Source organism: Gracilinanus agilis, chromosome 2, assembly GCF_016433145.1.
Source record: "Gracilinanus agilis isolate LMUSP501 chromosome 2, AgileGrace, whole genome shotgun sequence".
NCBI lineage: Eukaryota > Metazoa > Chordata > Mammalia > Didelphimorphia > Didelphidae > Gracilinanus > Gracilinanus agilis.
The window spans coordinates 695,696,364-695,716,386 of record NC_058131.1 but is presented as its reverse complement, the minus strand read 5'-3'; the positions used below and the strand labels follow the sequence as shown (position 1 = coordinate 695,716,386).

The 20,023-nt window shown below is 59.4% G+C and overlaps 1 protein-coding gene across 1 annotated transcript in view; it reads left to right on the top strand.

Annotated features, from left to right (window-relative positions):
- The window catches only part of DPYSL4 (dihydropyrimidinase like 4), a 69,726-nt gene extending 53,622 nt beyond the window's left edge, over positions 1–16,104 (top strand). Inside the window, exons 16-17 of the mRNA XM_044662929.1 lie at positions 15,331–15,502; positions 16,013–16,104. Of these exons, the coding sequence (XP_044518864.1) occupies positions 15,331–15,502; positions 16,013–16,104 (264 nt within the window). The remainder of the gene's footprint in view (positions 1–15,330; positions 15,503–16,012) is intronic.
- The last annotated feature ends 3,919 nt before the right edge of the window (positions 16,105–20,023 follow it).

Here is a 20,023-nt window from a genome sequence, read left to right as displayed (position 1 = left end):
CTCATTGTCCATCCCCCCTCCCACCCCAACCTGCCCCGTCTTCAGATTTCCCCGCTTGGCTTGAGGGGGCCCCATGCCCTTGGAATCGCCCTTGCCTCGTTCCTCGCCCTCGCCCCTGTATCCGATAAGCTGCCAAATCTCCACCCCCCCCCCCCTCTCTCTCGACCCCATTCTCCACCACCTCACATCGGCTCCTCTTTTCTTGCCTGGACTATTCTAATAGCTTTCCAACTGGAGACTATCTCCAGCCTCCCCTCTCTAATTCATCCTTTACACAGCTGCCAAAATAGTCTTCCTAAAGCATTGGCCTGGCCATATCCCTCCGGGGCTCCACAATCTCGAGCGAGTGCCAGCCGGGAGGAGGGCATCCGAATGGCTTCTCCTCACCTTCGGCACATCCTTTACACAGCCTTACTTCCTGCCCCTCTCCTTCATGGCCTCTGATCCTGACCCACTTGGTCTGCCATCTTCCCAGAAAGCTCCTCCTTAGGGCGGTTCTCTTGCCCTGCCCAGCAGGCAGCTTCTGGGCCCTGGGCCCCACCCAGGAAGCCTTGCCCCACCCTCCGAGTCATCCCTTGTCTCTCTCCCTCTTCAGACTGGCTTGGACTGCCTTATCCAGGGCCCTCAAGGAAGGCAGAGTTTGTATTCCTGCCCTCTGACAGTGGCACGTGGTCATGGCCCATCCCCGACTGAAGAGGCTTGTTGAGAGGAAGTTTACGTAATTGTTATTTAGGAGACGCCAGCGACATCCTTAGATTTACTTGGGTCCGAAGGTCCCGGGAGACACCACCGGAGAGCATATGAAACGCGCATCTGTGAGCAATGCTGTTGCCCAGCTGAGGAAGCTTTTTAATGACAACAATCCAGATTGGGATTTAGTTATGGTATCACTCTATGTAAATCATGTATGTGTTTGCGCAGGAGAAGGACGGAGGGAATGACAGAGGGAAGGATGCACCGATTGAGAGCCTCCGGAAACAACTTAAGAGAGGCAAAGAGTGGGGCAAATGTGAAGGAAATTAGTGAGATAAAAGCAGTGGCAGAGTGGAGGGCATCTGAAAAGAAAAATAGTGCTAATAACTAGGAGAATAACAGTAATTGGGAGCAGCTGGGTAGCTCAGTGGATGGAGAGCCAGACCTAGAGACGGGAGGTCCTGGGTTCAAATCTGGCCTCAGACACTTCCCAGCTGGGAAGTCACCTTGACCCCTATGGCCCACCCTGACCGCTCTTCTGCCTTGGAGCCAGTACACAGTATTGACTCCAAGACAGACAGTAAGAGTTAAAAAAAAAAAAAGAATGCTAATGTAAACACAAGATGCCAAAGACAGCAATCATGTTATGTGTGTGGCCAAGTTGGACATTTTGCCAGAGAATGTAGTTTTAGAAGAAGATCATATGGGCAGACTTCAGGTTCCTGAGAATGCTGGTTGGGGCTGGGGGTTGGGCGGGGGGGGGGTGGGGAGAACCTTTCACATTTTCTTCCACTACCAAGACCCAGCTGTTGGAGGTGAGGAGATAGAAGAGAAGGAAGCTGTGTGGCAGAGCAGGCCAGCCAAGCATTGACTCAACATCAACTAACCTCCACTCGAATGCTTTCCCATCCCAGGAGATTGTATAGAGTGTTCTAATCATAGCATTACTCCTTGGGTGGGATGGTGAGGGAAGGCCACACGTCTGAGTAATGGAGTAGAATACAGCTGATGCCCTCTGCTGGGGAATTGCCTTGTAGAATCTCGCCTCCCCATCTTCCCACTGTTCTTCCCTGAACACCGACTCATTAGCTCCCTTGAGGCGTCAGATTTTGGTTAGGAGGATGGGGCTGAGGCCGAGGCTAGTCTGGGAAGGAAAAGAATGGCCATTCCACACTCTTGCCATCCCGAGGCCCATTCGTTTTTGGACTCCATCTCTTTTCCCCTCTTTCCTTTTTTAAGGCCCTTCCTAAGGTTACATCACAGCATCAAGGAGAAGGCTAGGCCATTTTTCTCTTGGGCGTCATCCCATCTCCCTTTCAGTGTCTTCTTCCCCCTCCCCCCCCCCGCTCCCGAATGCCTAATGCCCTGCCTTCTGACTGCTCTTGGATCATCCAGAGGCTCCATTGCAATGCCCAGCTCAGCTTGCCTCAGTGAAGGTGCCCCACACTCCAGAGTTCTCTCTCCTCCTCCTCCTCATCAAAATGGACCACTGAGGAAACGATCTTTCAGCTTAGTATCCTCTTCCAGCTGAGCAAAGCTAGGGGCTAAGTGGACAGGCAGTACCTCGACTTCTCCCTAATATGTGTGTGACTCATTTTTCCATTTAAGACTTCGAGAAAAGATTTCCCTCTTCATTCAAGTGGATCTCCAGTGGGTGCGAGAGAAGAATCCTAGACAAGAAAGATTTTAGGGTGAACAGGATAGCTCTCTCCTGGGAGAAGAAGAGATTGGCCTTGTTCTGCTTGACCCCAGAGGGGAGGACCAGCGAGTGGAGACTGCAGAGAGGGTCAGTTGGTACAATAGACGGAGATTTTCCTGCCAACGATACCCGTCGTTGGCTCTCGCCACCCCACTCTAGGCCTTTCGGCTTGTCAGAGATATCGCCTGCTACAATGGGAGTCTCCTCCCAGCTGAGCTTCGGTGATCTAGGACATGCATTTCCAGTCACTCTTCCTGGTGCTCCTGGCTGGACAGACCACCAAAGGGCAGGCCTAGGCTCAGACCAGCTGCTTCCCAAGAGGGGGCTGGCCAAGTCCGTAGAGGTGAAGCAGCAGCCAGCTGGATGCTTGCTGGTCAATTCTTTGGCCATGATAACTCAATATCCTAAGAAAGGGACCCCTGGGAATCATTTCCCCCAATCAATTACTCCACAAGCACTTATTAAGCACCTACTATGTGCCAGGCACTGTGCTAGGGTGGTAAGGGCATGAATACAAAAATTCCTGACCTCCAATACCATCCATCCAACTAGAGGACCATTTGGTTGGATAAAGCCCCCCCCACCCCCCCGCCGGTCGGGATCCCAGGCTTTCCTGGCCTCCATCTGGGCCTAGGAAATCGTCTATCTTGGGGTGGGCTGGGAAACCGCAGGGGTGGACAGGGAGGCCCCAAAGAACAGATTGTTTGGAAGGGACCAAGGCGGCCGGGGAGGAGCAAACAGGCCAGTAGGGAGCACGTTGGGCAGGGCTGCAGTATCTTGGGAGTTCCTGCCCGAGGAGTGAGGGTGGCAGGTTTGGGGCAAGCTGACCAGAGTACGGACCCACTGGGAATTCTGGTCCTGAAGCCGCTGAGAAAGGCTTCTTGGTGTGGCTTCTGTCATGGCTCTTTCTTCTATTGCTCTCACTCCTCCTACTCTTTCTGGCCTCATCCTTTGCCTTAAGGTGAAGGAGGTCTTTGGGACGGGCCCCAGCAGAAAGTGCAGGCTAGGCAAGGTGTGGCTTTAGTCTCCTCCCCCTTCCCTTTCGGCATCCCTCTTTCACGTCCAGAAAAGTCCTTCTTCCCACCAGCTCCCGGAGTCCCACACGCGTGCACACACGCACGCACACGCACACACACACGCCCAGGTCTTCAGAGAGCCATTGGCCTTCCCAGGCCTTCCCTGCCTTCCCATTCCTGGCCTGCTCACCTTCTCCCCATCCAAAGTGGGCTCCGCTTTCCCTTTAGACTATGCTCTTCACGGCTGCTCTTGGCCGCCGAGTGCCGGGCAGAAAGTGTTCTGACGTCGCGTGAAGGCGTGAATGGCAAACGGCCCCCTCCAGCTCTCGTGGGAGCGAGTTTCTCTTTTGTTGGGGAGCCGAACGCCTCTCCAGGGGGCTGAACGACCACCGACTCTTTTCGTGCCACCTTCAGGTATGTCCTCGGGCTGTGACTTTGGGTTCCCAAAGGCTATGCCAGGAGAGAGAAAGCCTGTCACTGCCCACCCAACAGGAGCGACTTCAAGGCTGATGTCGGGACGAACCGTCTCCTGCCTGTAGGGATCACGTCGGCCCAGCTGGATGGCACTGCCCGGCAGCAAGCTGGCCACTAAACGATGGATTCTGCGCCACGGTCATTCAGTAGTCAGTGGCAGGAGGATGCGGGCAGCATCCTGCCTGCTCTCCTTTGCTGGAGAAGTATCCGAAGGGCATTAGATTCCTAAAGCCGAGGTTAGGGGTGTGACTAGGCTAGAGCCTCGAGGGCAACCACTTAATGGGTGCACTTGGCACAGGGAGGATAAAGCTTTGGTGTCTGGCCCCAAACTGAGAACTTCCTAGAGACCAGCCGTCTGGGATGGTGACCCCAGGGACCAGGAGTGGGGGAGGCTCGGGGGGCCCAGGAAAGAGGCCAGCAGCAGGCGTCTATTTGGAATGGAGCAGAAGGCGATTTTAGCCTCCCAGCAAAGGTCTCTGCCAGGCTTTCAAGGTACCCCCGAAAATGTTTAACTTTGGCGACATTTCAGATGACTGCACAAGAGGCCTGGAACGTGCGTGGGGTGGGGCTGGGGTCGGGGCAGAGGCAGGGCTGCCCAATGGCTGTCACCTTGAAATCCCAGAGAAGTGAGGTCAAGAGGAAAGAAGTTCTTCTCCACACCTTCCCCCCCTTTGCCCTGCCTCGAGGGTAGTCTGAGGGCACAAATAATGCCCGAGAGAGACATCCAAGTGAGGTTAGAAATGGTGTGATAGAGATCTGCCAAGGTCGGGCCCCTCAGAAGGAAAGAAACTGAACTCTAGAACAAGCAGACTAGACAATGGAGCTCACTAGCCTCCCCCAAGCGGCCAGGCCCAAGGGCCCTCTCCCATGGCTGGCTTCTCCGGGAGCTGGCAGAAGTTGGGGATAGGGCAAGGGACAAGTGTGTTGTCTGGGGAAGCCCTTGTTGGAATCCCTCCCAGCCTCTCGGACCCCAAGGAGGGCTGTTGCCTTAAGGTGCAGGGCCCGGCCCTGGCCGTGGTGCTAATGGCATCCTCTCTGACCCCCTCCCCCCCCCCAGACACAAACAGACACTTCCTGTTCAGGCTGGCATCGGCAAAGACCGTCTGAAGTTTCGGCAGCCGTGTGTCATGGGCAGGCTCCGAGCCATGCCCTCCCTGAGCAGGATTAGACTGGCAGTGCCCTCCCTCCGGCTTCCCTTCTGCCATTTGGCTGCTGTTCTAGGATCCACATGCCGCCCCTCCAGGCCAAGGCCACAGAAGCTTCGAGCCCCCGGCCCTTCCCCATCTTCCAGCGAGTGTTCTACAGGGCTGTGACAAGGGCCTTTCCAGGGCTATTTGAAAAGGCAAAGGCAAAGGAAGTTGCAGGGGATGACTTGGGTTAAATGTAAGGAAAACCATCCTAAAAGCCAGAGCCACAGCAAATGGGGGTGGGCAGCGGCCCGAAGACCTCGCGGCCACTTGAGCGGGACCGGAGAGGAATAGCGTGTCACGGCAACCTCGAGGGCCTCTGCCGCCCGTTTCCCTCGCCATTGGAGGCGGCTGGAATACTCTCTCTTCCTCAACTGCCTCCTCTCGCCCCCGGCTCCGTCTGTCTCTCCCTTCTTCCTCTTCCCGTTTGTCTCGGCCTCCCTCAGTCCTTTCCTCCACCTCCTAAAAGGCTTTCCGCACCGCGTTTTTCAGGTGTTTGTCTCTGCAGCAAGGCTGCCCTGTACTGGCTGTTCTAAGGTTGGTCTGCAGGGGAGATGCGGGAGGATGAAGCTTCTAGAATGTGAAGGGGGGGCCAGACAGTAGCTGAGGGGTCGGGCCGTCTCTCTCTGGGTTTACCTGGGGGCACCGGCTGCCTGGCCCGGGATTGCTGATCTGCCCCGATTCCCCATCCTACCTGCTGCCTTGCTGTTGTCTGCCACGTTTCCTTGAGATCCTGAACATCTGACTATCGGCCTGTAAGGGCAGGCCTGGGTTCCTTTTGGAGCCGGGACCTTCCCTTGGGCCCTGCCTCCGAGCCCACCTAGGGCGGTGGGTAGAGCAGGGCCGGGTTATCCTCGTCAGAGGGGTGAGGTTAGGGTAGATCAAACTCCCTGAAGACTTCCCGCCGATCTGGGCAATCTGAATTGGTTGGCATGGGCACTGGGGTCGTCCCAACTCCCACTGACCCTCCCCCCGTAGAGGCACCCCAGCTTCCTGTTGCCAAGTGCTCTGTGTGGGCTTCTGTTGGCCTTCCCAAACCACAGTTAATATCCTGATACTGGCCCGATCCTAGCCGTCCTCTCCCGTCCCCGAGAGCAGCCGAGCGCCTTCCTCTTCCCATGTGGCACCCGGACTAAGTCTGAACGGGCCAAGTGGGGGACCACCCTCAGCCTCTATGGCTGGCTTAGAGAGCGGTGAGGACGCCTGGAGAGGACGCACGCAGGCCTCGTAGGCCTCGACGCCTCCAAAGAACGTGCCGGGAGGCATTTGGCGGCGCCGTGGCGAGGATGCTCTTCCACAACGATGCCCGACTGGAATGAAACGGAATTAGGCAGCCTAAGGCGGGTGGCGGGTGGCGGGTGGCGGGTTATATGTGTAGGGACGTACAATGCTGACAAAGAAAAACATGAAGAAGGGAATAATGAGTTAGTTGAAGAACTGAGACAAGAGAGAAAAGAGCTGAAGTTAAAACTTAACAAAGTGGAAAAACAGGAAAAAATGGTGGCTGCCCTGCGGGGATCCAGGCCCCGAGGCAACGCGCTGGGCCTCAGGGAGATTACAAGACCAGGACCTTGGGCTGGAGGAGCCGCTCATCATTTGTCTCCTTGGCGCCCAGCACGCAGGCTGGCACGGCTCCCTGAGTCCTCTTCATTCTCTTGTTTTCCCCTTTCGGGGTGCCTTTCCATTTCTAACCCCCCACTGCATCCCATCTTGGCCTTTGCCTCCTGCCCCTCCCCAGGGCTGAGAGCCCAGAAAAGGCCCCAGGGTAAAGGCAGAAGCCACAGACTCTGTCCCAAACCCATCTTATCATACACTTCTTCCACCCCCCCCTCCCCGGGAAAAGTGCCTTCTTGAGCCCCCCAAAGCTCCCACTCACGACAGTGCCCATCAATACCAATCACTCCTTTTCCTCAATGAGGTGAGCCTGCTTGGCCGAGCTGGGCTGCTCTCACCTAGGGGTGGGGAAGTGTGAGCTGTGACCTTACACTAAGGTTGGAGCTAGCGATCACTCCTCCCTCCCATGCTCTCCCATCCAGTAGGACCCCCACCCACCCGCTCCTGCTTCAAGGAATGGAAGCTCGGGTTAACCCAGCTGCGTCCCTAGTGCTTGGAACCACCTCATGCCATCTTTTCTCATGCCATCTTCAGACTCGTCTTTGACATGGACTGTTGGATTCTCAAAGGCCAATCCAGGCGAAGGCAATACCTGAGAGGTCCCCCGAGCCAGCCCGACTTATTCACCAGCCTGCCTCATTCTAGAGCCATTTCTCAGGAGCAGTGAGTGGGCATGCTGAACCCCCTGGCAACCCGGCATTGCCCAGCAATGGGAGACAGGTATGGGTCGGGACCAGAGCCATGCCAAGCGAGGGCCTTTGTGTGGGCAAACCTCTGGGCCGAGACGTGCAGTAGAGGCCTCTGGCATGGGCAGCGGGGTACAAGATTTGGACAGATTGGAGAGATGGGAACCGCCCAAAGGCTGGCCCTGAAGTCTGGACGAGGATCCTGGGAAAGCGCGTATGCAGGGAGTCAGGAATCCGTGGAAGGCCAGGCTTTCAGGAAGATGGCTGCTCCGGGGCCCACGGCAGGGCTAGAGAGCAGAACCCCCTGGGGGAAGGGCTCGGAAAGTCTTCATGATCCTCAACTCAGACTTGCTATTGGTAGCAGTGGGGGAAGACTGAGGAGAGCCGAGGAGGGAGAAGGCGACGGTGGAGACGAGGCTAGAATGCTAGCTGCGTTTTGATCCCGGAGCCATGGAGTTGGGGTCCTTCAGAGGTGAAACAAGAGAGGTGCCGTTGGGTTTCCATTCTTAGCTGGAGGGGAGGAGGGAGGGGAGAAGGCATGGAAAAGGGGGAGAGAGAGACAGACAGAGACAGAGACGGAGACCCACAGAGGGAAACCGGACATTGAGAGAGGCCCGTGGAGGGGCAGGGCTTTCCGAAGGAAAGAAACTGAAGCCTAAAGTCCTCAGGACGGCCCATGGGGCTCCTCGCTCCCTAGGCTATGGGCAGAGCCCATCCACGGCAATCTTCTGAGGAGGCTCTGGGGGCTGGCTCCAGCAGGCAGGCAGTGTGGTGGAATAGGAGGGACCTAGGCACTGTCTCCTTGGGGAGAGCCCAGCAGTACTCCCCACTCCTGGCCTGTGTGGACTCCGTCCCCACTGCTCTCCCCAACTGGGATGGGAAAGTTCAAGAGAAGAAGGGCAGGAGAGAAACAGGGGCCCAGGGGTGTTTGGGGCAGGGGTGGCAGTGGCCAGGCTATCTGCCATCATTAGGGAGTATATGGCTTCCTTGGAACCACCCACGTTGGTCCTCGACTCTGATTTTTCCAAAGGAGGGAGGTCTTCCTGTTGGGAAACCATGCCCCGGAGGCTGGCCCCAGAGGCTGGCCCCAGAGGCTGGCACTGAAGGCTGGCACTGGAGGCTGGCACTGGGGGGCACTAGCTGGCCTCAGCTGTGAATGTCCCCTCTCCTTCTCTGGAGTTCTACTGGCTGGTCCCCTTCCCCCCACCGCAGAAGTTGTGACTTGGATCAAATTAACTTTGTTGCCCCCCCATCTCCCCTTTCTGACTTTTCCCTCTATCCTAGAGCCCTTGGGGCCCCGTCTCCCTTCTCCAACCAGCCTGGGTCACTGACAGACTTGTCCGGATCATATTGGGCTGGGAACAGCTTTAAGCATTGCATTTCCCAATCATATTTGCAGGACAAAGAACAAAGATTGGAAGTTGCAGAGGCCATTTTAGGCTTGATGTAAGGAAAACCTTCCTCACCATCAGAGCTGCCCAGAGAAGGGTGGCTTCTTGGGCTCTCGTGCCTCCCCCTCCCCACCGAGAGGCCCGTCTCTGCCTCTAGAGGTGGTTGGCCCGGTTTCAGAACCGATCCTCTAACTGAGCGTGGCTGGTGCCTCCCCTGAAACTATGCCCTGCCTCGCGTTGTGGATACTTACCCAACTGGCCCACCGCAGGCATTTCTCCCCCACTCTGCCCGCTCCCTCTGTCCAGGCCTACTTCTCATGCCCAGATAGGTCTGCGCGAGTCACCCCGTTGATCCCTTCAGGGCCCCTCTCTTCAGGGCCTGGGCACGTCCACCCTGCCCCGCCCCCCACGGCCTTCCTCGTAGCCTGTCCATTCTGGGTCTGCCCTCTAGAGAACCAAGCGGCCAGGGATGGCTGCTAGCAAATCTCATTCTCATGTGTCTTCAGAACAAGGAGTGAACTGCCCAAATTGTCAACACGGAAGGGAGCTCGAGATAATGCCTTGCTAAAAAGGAGAGCTAGCAAAGCGAACGGTTGTTCTTTGATTCAGATTCAGGTTGGCCAAGATGGCCTCTGAGGTCATGTCAATCCTGAGATTCTTCAGTTCTGAGACTGTGAGACTGCGAGACTGCGAGAGTGCTTTCTTCACCTTCCAAGGTTGGCTTTTGGCTAACAGGGAGCTGACAGCAGGTGTTTAGGGGCCGAGGACCACCATTAGCAAGCTGGCCCTTTGGTCTGCCCCCCGGAGGAGCCATTTACCCTGATGATGTGCAGGACTCGTTTCTCCACAAGGGGGCATTTCATGAACCTGTGCAATGGGTCCTGTGGAGTGGGGCACATACTGCATGTTTGACTTCAGCACGGAACCATCCATTGGGGAGCTCTTTCCTGCGTTGCTTTTCCACTGACCTTGGCACCCCCGGTAGCGCTTGCCAGTTGGTAGTCTCCTGCAGGTGCGGTCCCCTCACCTCTCCAACTCATTCCATCTTCTAAGGGAAGCCATTCGTGTTCCCTTCTATAAAGGACCGCTCTGTCCCTTTGCCGTGGATCTCTCGGGTTCTCTCCATCCCCTATTAGAAAGCCCGATGTTGGAGGTGAGGGTCCCCGTCGGAGCACCAAGCACAAAGTAGCGGTCTACCTGGGACTTTTACCTAAGCTTGCAAGGAAGGAAAGAAGAAATAAAGGAACCTCCATCTCTCGACTCCCTGGACGTTTAGTTTCTCATCGCCATCATCTTTCAGGGTAGCCTGCCTGGCCATCCTTCTCCCTTCACCTTCTGGTTGGCAAGTTACTCCAGGAAGAAGAAGGCAGGCTCTGCCTCTGACACTTGCCCTCTTTCTATAGGCCTCCTTCCACCTACTCCAGTGCCTCCTCTGAAGGCTTACCACCGCTGAAGCCAGGAGGGCAGGGGCAGGTGCCAGATGCTGCCCCCTCCCTGACACAGTGCCAAGCTCCAGAAATATATCTCACCTGCCTCCCAAAAACTCATCCTCGTTGGCCATGGTACTAAAAGGATGGGGAACTCGGGTGAAGCCCCCCCCCCCAAGGCCAGATTGCATCAGCCATCAAAGGGACAGACCGCCAAGGCCAGTCTGCTCAGGAGCAGAAGTCGCACCATTGGGCGATGATGCCTTTGCAACACTGATGTACAATGTGCAAAGAAAAGAGGGACGGAAGCCATTCCACCGGGCCATTCTTGGAGAGGGCAACCAGCAGACGCCGCCCCCGGGGCTGGCCAGGAGGAGCCAAAGGACAAGGACAGGGTGCCCAAGCCCCAGCCAGGGGAGGCTCCGGCCCAGGAAGGAACCATTTTCTTGGAGACTCGGGCAGGTTGGGGGCAGAGGGAAGTCCAGGCTCGGTATCTGATTACGGGCAGGGACTTCCCATGGGCTTTGAGAGTCCTTCGACAGAGCCAAGGGGCCAGGCCTGCACTCAGAGTCCAAGTTTGGGGATCCCAAGAAAGAGTCTGAGAGCAGCTTTCCACTTAGGACCCAGAAGAAGAGATCTTTGAAAGGGATTCCCACCCCTCCCTCTGGGGAGGGGGGCAGCTTGTATAAATGAGCTAGGGGACCCAGAGGCAATGAGAATGGAGGATTCCCTTGGTCTTGGCCNTCCTAGGCTGTGGGCAGTGCCCAGCCCCAGCTCTCTTACTTCAAGAGTTTGGGGGCGATTCTGTTGAAAAGGGGTTTGGGTGGAATGAGTGGCTCAGGAGGAAGGACAACGTGTAACTGAGGAGGGGCAAGGCGCATCAGTCAGTTGGAAGCCAGCTTCCCCATAGGTCTACTGCGGCCAGGCTGTTGGTCCAGTGGACAGGCACTGAGGGTAGAATCAACATGGAGGGAAGGACCTTCTGAGAGCTGAAGTTCCAAAGATGAATGTGACGGCAGTGGCAAAGTGAGGAGTCGACGTCGCACACACACAGCACCCAGGAGGCAGGGATGGACCGATTGGCTGGGACAAAGACTCTCTCAGAGGGAGGACCCTGGGAAAGAGAGATGAAGGAACGGCCTGCTTTCCTTACGGGAACACCTGATTGGCCCCGCAGAGATCTTCCATCTGCCTCTGGACACGTGTCTGCGGTGCCAAATGCCTAAGCAGAGGGGCTGCTTCCTCTGTGGGCCGTACACACCCAGTGCCACCCAGAGGGCCACAAATGAAGCAGGTGCTTCATCGCTGCGTTGCTACTTGGGGAGATGCAGGAGCGAATCCCTGCCTTTGATTTTATCACCTCCTCATCTATCTTCTCTTTAGCTTTCCTTTCCTCCTCTCCTGTCTTCACTTTCAACCTAGGGCTCCCCCCCCCCCCACGCAGAGGAAGTGCCCCAAGACAAAGCCGATGATAGGCCAAGAAGGGTGTCGTTGGCACCCTCCCATTTCCCTCTCAAGGTCCTTTGCCTTTAATCCCCCCACCCTAGCCCGCCTTCCCCCTGCCCATTTTCCAGGTACCCACAGCCGTTAACCGCTTCGGGGCCATTCGAAGCTCCTGTCCGAGCGCCCCCACGTTCTCCCTCCTTCCTCCGCAGTGCTGTCTCTGGGCTGGCTCACGTCTGGCCTCATTCGCTCGTTAGGAGGAATGGACCCTGACTTCCAGCTAAGATGTCACTGCCTGCCGTCTCCCCTCTGACCCTGCTCCTCGAGAAGGTTTTCATCGACCCCCGATGTGTCTCGGGGGGGGGGCAGGACACCTGTTAACTCTTCTCGACCGTCGGCGGTCGTGCCCTCCCCGGGAAGCGCCCTTGCTTTCTCCGAGGCTGGGGAGGAAGGCCACAGGTGTTGGCAGTGATCCTCAAGCTGCCAAGGTTTCACACAGAAACCCGGGGATCGAACGGGTCGACTGTCCAAGGACCAGACTAGCTAAGTTTGGAGAGGCTCAGTCCTCCACAGGCCCAAGCTGGGACCCGAGGGACGGGGGAGCTGAGCGTCGCCTCCAAGGACTCTGCCCTGTAGGCTGGCCTTTCCCTGGGGCACCCCCCGGCCTAAAGAAAGGAGCCCGAGGAGGCAATGGAGCAGCAGGCCTTCCTTCATCAAGGGACCAGGGTTGGGGATCCCAGCAGGGGTTCTGAGCCCTCCGCTTGGCCCCGGCCTTCCACTTGGGACAATGGCTGCAGCTTCTGATTGGCGGGCAGGCATGGGGCAGGCTTGGCGACGGTGCAGCCAGGATTTCCCAGGGGGGCCTGGGGAGCGCCGCCCAGAGCGAGGCTCTTCCTTTCTCTCTCTGGCTCTCTGCCTCGCCCTGCGTGGAGCTCCGTCTTTTCTTCTTATTGGGTTCCTGTCTCTCCCCCCCGCCACCCCGCTGTCTCCCTCGCACCTCGGCTTTAGGCCGCCAGGGCTGCAGCCCTTAGACTAGGTCTCGGGAGAGAGGCTGGGATAGGTCAAGTTTCTCTGGCCCAGATGTGTGTGGGCTGGGGCTAGCTCATCCTCCGCCAGGGTGCCTGCCCTTCCCTCTCTCGGCTCTGATTGCTGGGAGCTCCGGCCAATTGGAAGCCGGCTGACCCGGGGGGGGGGGGCGGCCTTCATCGTTTAAGGAACGAAGGTGTATATCAGGGCTGCGATTTCCATTTATTCCTCTCTGGCCGTCTTCAAATGGCTGCTTGGGGTCTGATCTCCGCTCTGTTGGGCGAACCAAGGCCAGGACCAGCCACGCCCAGAGAGCCTTGGCAAGTGGCCGGCAGCCACGGCTACTCTCTGCTCCCAGGAGACTGCCTGGGCCTTCCTTCGTGGGTGGGCTGGGGGGTCCCTAGGTTAGGAGTCAGGGAGAGGCCCGGAGAACGGCTCAGTGGTGGGGAGATGAGGGTGGGGGGGCAGGACAGGACCCCCCCCCCAAGGCCTCAGATCTTCACAGTGGAGGGAAGCTCAGCTGGCCCAGGGCAAGGGCCGAGGACAGACTTCTACTTCGGCCCAGGAAGGGGACCAAAGGCTCAGATGGGGCCAGAGACCCCTGGAAACGGCGTCTTCCTCTCAACGGAAGTGGGGGGATCTGGGGGCAGACAAGTAGGAGTACTGGAGGTTGCTGGGAGCAAGTCTCCCTGGCAGCTCTCGGACGCGCAGGCCCCAAAGCCAAGGCCCCAGAAAGGGTGGGCAGGATGGAGGGCCAGGGCCAGTGCCTGGAGATTTGGGGGAGCCGTTGGAGGACGTGGAGAGACAGAGAGACAGATGAAGAGACAGACAGAGTTTGCAAAGGCCGGTGGCCAAGGGTCTAAGGAGGGCCGGGACTCTCAGAGCGGCCTGGGGGGTTCCTTGTTCTCTGGGCTGTGAGTGAGCCCCCACACAGCCCTCTTCAAGAGGTCGTGCTGGGCTGCCCACGTCCTGGACAACCGCTGGCTCAGGGTGTGCTGGGAATCCGGAGTCCCCCCCGCCCCATCAGGGCTAGCGCGGCCAGCTGCCGAAGGGGCTCCCGCGGTCTGCAGGCCAGGAAGCACAGGAGCGCCTTCGCCCAGGGGGGCAGGGCCAGGGGCAGCTTAGAGATGATTTCATGCAGCCCTTCCCTTTAGAGAAAAGGAAACGGGCAGCCCAGAGAGGGCGAGAGGCTTGGCCGGGCTCCCACGAGAGTACTGGGGCAGAGCGAGTGGGATCATGAGGGGAGCGTGCCAGAGCTCCCGCCCTCCCCTCCCTGCCCAAGCAGGCCCGCCCAGCAATGCTTCCAGCAGGAGGGCCTGGAGGAGCCCTTCTCGGCCCGAGTCCCATCGGGAGGGGACGGGGAAGGCCTCCAATTGGCCATCACTTGAGAACAGCTTGTTCTGTTCTCCTCTGTGAGGAGGGGGTGTGCAAGCCCAGGAAAGGACAAGATGGACTTCAAGGGGGCCCAAGGCCAAGGCCTTCGGGGCTCAACTGGGCCAGGGGCAGGGGGTGGCAAGAGCAAGCCATCCAGCATCAGCCTGGCCACGAACGTGGGAGGGTTGTAGGACCTGGGCCCGTCGGCCCAGATCCGAGCAGGTCTGGACGAGGCAGACCTTCAGAACCCAGCAAGGGCAAGAAGGGCCCAGCGTGGGATGCCCGAGGACCAGCAGGGCGCCAAGGATGGGCTCGCTCGCCCTAGCCAAGACGGGAGGGACCCAGCGCTGCCCAGAGCCCCAGCCCCATCCTCTGCTCAGAGATGGGGTTCATCTGCCCGCGGGAGAGTCCCCCCCACCTCTCGGTGGTCGCCTGGGGCCAGGACGTCTCCCCATCTCCTCAGAGCTCCCCGTGGCTTCGGCTCAACACTTGGGTGAGTGAATGGGAGGATCTTCTCCCCGAGGAGAAATCTCATTCGTAGGGGAGCTCCGGTCTCACTTGGAAGCCCCGGGGAACCGTTGGCCTGGGAACGAGCAGACCCAGCTCCAACTAAAGCCAAATGTCCTTTCTCTGCAGGGGAGTGACCTCGGACAAGTCTCTGCCCTTCTCTGGGCCTCAGCAGGAAAAAAGCTGGCTACGTCCTCCCTTAAAACACTGAGATAGGTGGGCAATTGGCTTGATGCTGCGCTATTCAGGCCGAGCCGGTGTTTGGGGAACATGCCAGGCTTTCTGAGGGGGCACCAGGGAGTGGAGCCCTTGGTGCCGCGATGCTCTCCGCCCTCCTGGTCCTCGCTCCGAGGCTCTGCAGGGCCCGGCCTGCCCAGATATGTGTGTGGGCAGCCCCGGGCTCTTCTGCCAAGACTCCTCACACTTGGAGGACGTCGCCTTCTCCTTCTCGCCCGGATTCTGACTCGGCAGCTGTCATGAGCCTGGCACCGACGGGCATCCCTGCTAAGATGGGCCTGGAGTATGTGGGCAAGTTCAGACTAGAGCTATCGGCCAGGCTCTGTGTGTGTGTGTGTGCGAGTGTGTGTCTATCTGAGGAGGTAGCCACCAGCCACACGTGCATTCCCAGGAAAGACAGCATTGGAGACCTGGCCCAGGCGGCGCCCATCTCGGGTCCCGAGTAGGACCAAGGGCCTTGGGCCAAGCAGCGTGCCCTCTGAGCCCAGGCTCTGCCTTTACTGTTCTCGGTTTCTCCATCCTTCCTTTCCCTTCTGTTCTCCCTGCCAACCACTAGCTGGCCGAGATTCATGGCGTGCCAAGGGGGCTCTACGATGGACCAGTGCACGATGGGATTGTGACAGCCAAGTCGGTGGCCCCAACGCCTGCGTCCAGAATCTCCTCCTGCCCTGGCAAGATCACCGTCCCACCCATCCGCAACCTGCACCAATCTGGCTTTAGCTTGTCTGGTAAGTGCCCGAGGAGTGGCAGAGAGAGGCGGGTGAGCCCAGAGAGCCCCGGCTCCCCTCAGCTAGGGCCCTGCCGGAGCTCCCCAAGGTGCATGCAGACTCTGGGGGGTCTGGCTGGTGGCATGGGGGGCTTGCCCGGCTAGGCACTGGGAGACATTTGGGGATTGGCTTTGCCAACCCTCAAGAAGCAGGTTCCCCCCACGACTCCCCTGTGAGGTCTAAGTCCCTTCTTCCCCGCCCCCACACACTGGACTTTGGTGTTGGTCAATAGGAGCCCGAGGCTGGCGGGAGCCCATAGGAGAGGGGCGCCCAGGGCCTCGGTTGCCTCGGCACGGCCAGCAGCAAAGAGTGCCAGGTGTTTCGTTGCACAGATTTGTCCCGTCCGCCCCCGTGGAGACAGCCCCGTAGCCCAAAGCCCTGCCCACACTCTGCCCATCCCAAAAGATGGGCTTGCCTGGGAGTGTGGGCTACGCGAGGAAGCTCCAGCTTCCCGGCCTCTTTTCCCGCCAGGCTCTCAAGCGGACGACCACATCGCCAGGAGGCCAGCCCAGAAGATCATCGCCCCTCCGGGAGGAAGGTCCAATATTACATCTCTGTCCTAGGGGAGCTGCTGGGCGTCCCGGCAAGCCTGGCCTCAGTTCTGCTTCTCACTGGCCACCCGCAGGCCCTTCCCATCTCCCCGACTTCTTTTGGAAAGGGGCCCCCTTGGCCTCCCTCGTCCCTAGAGTATGCCTTCCTTTCTGAGCAGTCTGGGGCCCCTCGTAAGGCATCTCCCCCGTCCCGGCCCGAGAGGAGGCAGGCCCAGCGGGGTCTGCCCTGCCCGCCCGTGGCTGTGGTGGCGAGGAGGCGTTGCCAGATCCCCAGATCCATCTGCCGCCTGGCCTCCTCCCATGGCCGCCCTTCTCCGAGAGGAGAGCTCCCTTGGAGATCTAGACCCCTCATCAGGCACAGGCCGGGCTGGGTACCAAACGTCCCAAAGGGCATTCAACGGAACGTCCTTCCATTCCCTTCAGCATTGACCAAGCATCTGCCATGGGCCAGGCCCCGGGCTGAGCACAGAGACACAAAGACAAAAATGAAACACTCTTTACCCTTACGGGGTGGTAAGGGCCGCCCTGGGCGCCCGCCTGCCCGACTTCCCCAGCTTGCCCACTGCCAGTGAGGGGTGCCGGGACTCGTCCTGGCCAGGTCTCTGCCCGGGGGCTCTTCCGCCCGGGCCGGAGGGCTGGGATTCTGGGTCCCGATGTGGCCTCTCCCCCTCCTCACACTGCCACAAGCACTGGCGAGCCCTTACTGAACATTCCCCTTCGGGGACCCTTCGGGGTTTTCTCCCCGTTTCCAAGGCCCCACCCAGTGTTAGCCCCGTCGTAGGCGAGTTTTGAGAGCAGTTAGAGAAGTAGCGAGTGCTTTTATTTGGGACGAGGCCGGCCTTTCCCTCGAGCTCTTTGGAAGCCGTGAAGGGAGCGGCCCGACGAGCTCGAGCGTTCCGCGAACGCTGCATGCTAGCTTGGACCGATCGGGGCCGGCAGCCCAAACCCGACGGGGGTGGCCTTTCCTTGGGCCGCTCCCCGTTTCTTGCATGGGACCTTTGGGAACACTGTGCCCCCCCCCCGCTCCTTCCCTGGTGCTCCACCCCCTGAAAACGATCCCCCTAATAAAGTTGCATTGAACCTCTCCCGGCAGCTCGGGCCCACGAGTCGTGCTTGCGGGCCATGGCATGGCGGCCTTCTCTCTGCCAGCCGCCCACGCGCTGCTGCCCGGCCCGGAGGGGCAGGACTCTGGGGGAGGCGGGACTTAAGAAGAAAAAAGGGGGGGCCTTCTGGGCAGGAGTTTCGTCTCCATTCCGCATGTCAGGGCCCCCTGGGTCTTCTGGGCATAAACTTCAGGAGAGGAAGATGAGCCCCATTTCCCCCCGTTTGCCCGCCCTGCGTGTGGATGCCCCGATTGTCATTTTCCAAGGTCCAAAGGGCCGGCAGGCTCGCTCTCTGCGGGGCCCGGCCTTGGAACTTGATCAGGAGCCCCTCCTCTCCCAGCCTTCCCAGAGACAGGTTCCCCTAAGGAGACGGACGCAGGGGAAGGCCGCAGGCCGGGTGCGTGTAAGGCCTGGCCCGGAGGAGACTCAGTGCGTGCCGAGCCGCTGGCTTGGGCGGCACGGGAGCCCGGAGCCCGGTCGGGGCCAGTGGGCGAGAGTAGCCAATGGCTTCACCTCCATGTGGGCTCAGGGCAGGGGGGTAGCGGCAGTGCCCATCCGAGCTCTCCCTGCCCTCCCTCTCGGGCAGCCCTCTCTAGCTGCCTCGGCTGGAACGCAATCACTGCCTGGCGGCCTGTTCTTTGGTGATGAGTCCCTCTGCACTTAGCTAGGCTGGACCTCGGACAAGAGACGCCCAAGTCCACCACAGGGCCTGTACTTGAAGCCTTCCAAGCCTGGTAGGGCTGCTTGAGCTCGTGGCTCCGTTTGGCCACGCACACAAGAACCCGGGGGCGTCCCCAGGCCCCGGAGAAGGCCCGGAGAAGCCAGCAAAGCAAGCCCCGGGAGGCCCACGACGCAAGGCCTCCGATTTTCAGGAGCCCTCGAGGTCCCGCAGGACGCCCCCTCCAGGATGTCTAGCACTAGCCCAAGGCCAGGCTCCTGTCAGCAGGGGGTCTATCACTCAAAGCTCCCCCCCCCCCCCCCCGCAGGAGAGTCCCGGTTCCCAGGCTCTGCCCAGAGCCCTTCCCATCAGGGCCTCCACTGGAACAAGCCCCTCTGCAGTGCCCACTCAGAGGCGGACTCTGACTATCGTCCCGTGGCCGCCTCCTGGCTGGGAGTGTGAGAGGAGACTGGGGGATCGCAGGAGCCCTCTGCTGCCACCTTGGTCTCCACCCCCCACCCTGGGAGCTTCTCTTTGCTGAGGCCCAAGGACAGAGCGCCCCCTTGCTTCTGTCTTAGTAGAAGGAAAATGACAATAGAGCACAGATTTAGACCTGGAAGGGACCACAGAAAGCATCTGTAGGCGCGTGCCCAAGGGCAGGGAGGACTAGCGGGCACAGAGGGCCAAGGGGCCGGCCAGCCCAGGAACGGAGGCCCCGAGTGGGCACGGGCAGCCCGCCACAACCCGCTGGACATGGCGTTCCCGTCCCAACCCCCATCCCTGGGCTTTCATTTTCAAGCCAGTGCCTCAAGCTGGAGGAATGGGCCGGCTCCTTCGGTGACTCGAGGCTGCCCTGCCCCTTGCCAAGGCCTGGGCGGCTCCCAGACAAGAGGTTTCCCCGTCCTCTGTGAGCCTCCCCTCCATCCCGCCCCTCACAAGAGCCCTTTCCAACTGCCACCCTCAACAGCCCCCTCAGAATTCTGTTCCTGCCTTGCCCAGGAGGGGAGGCCTGTTCTAAACTGCCAGACTCTTAAAGGATCCACACACACACACACACACACACACACACACACACACACACACACACACACGCAGCCTCCTTTCCGGGCCCTGCCCGGGCTCCTACACAAACAGTGCTGCTGCCTCACACCCTCCCCGGCCATATAAAGTGAGGCTTCTGCTCCAGCCTTCTCCCCCCCCAATCCCCCCCCCCAGGGCTTCCCTCCTGGGATCGTGCTCCTGGAGGGGGAACGGCAGTCAGTGAGCCAGCCAGGAGGGCTGGCGTGGGGTGGGATCCTGGGGGGGGGGCTCGTACCCCCCGAAATCCCTCTAACGGGCAGCCAGAGGCTGGCAGGAGAAAAGCAGCTTTATTTGGAAGTGGGGTGGCAGGGAGGGGGAGGGGAAGGGAAGGGAAAGGGATTCGGGGCACCCAAGCGGCTGGCTTGGGCAAGAATGCCCTCCCTTCTTCTAGGTCCAATCACAGACTGTTATAATGATCCTGATGCAGTTCTCCTCCCCCTCCACCTTATCCCCCTGCACCGTCCACACTCTCGGGCCAGTGGTTTTCCCTAAAGGCCCCCCTGATCTAACAGTCCATGGGAGGCTCCCCTGGGATCGGCAGCTTCTCTCCCACGTGCCGTTCCCCCCAGGGGGCCCCTCAGCTCGTCTCAATGGTCAGGAAAACTAAAGACCGTAGAGGTGGGGGGAGGCCGGCTCTCGTCTGAGGAACAGTAATGCTTCGGGGGCTGGAAAATTGGGGTTCCAAGCCAAACGCTACTCTGAGGATGGCACGCTGAATCTCCTCCCACCCAGGGGGATGATGGGCATCGCTGAGGCTTGGCACATATGCCAGAGAAACGGGCCTCAGGACAGGGAAGGGCCTGAGGAGCCCCCAATCTCCAAAGCACCTCGCACCAGGGAAACCCATGAGCACAGAGGAAAACCTGGGGGGGGGGACTAGCAAAGTCCCAAGGGGGGGGGGACTTCTGAGGAAAGCAGATGCCCCAGCTGGTCAGGAGAGGGCTTGGCACATCTTCCAGCTCCATAAGCATGTCTGTCCTGGGCCGGATTGGCACAGAGATCGATAGGCACCACCAAGCAATTATGGAGCTGAGAACAGGAAGGATCTTGGGCTGGGGGAGGGGAATGGCCTGCCCATCCCCTGCTTCCC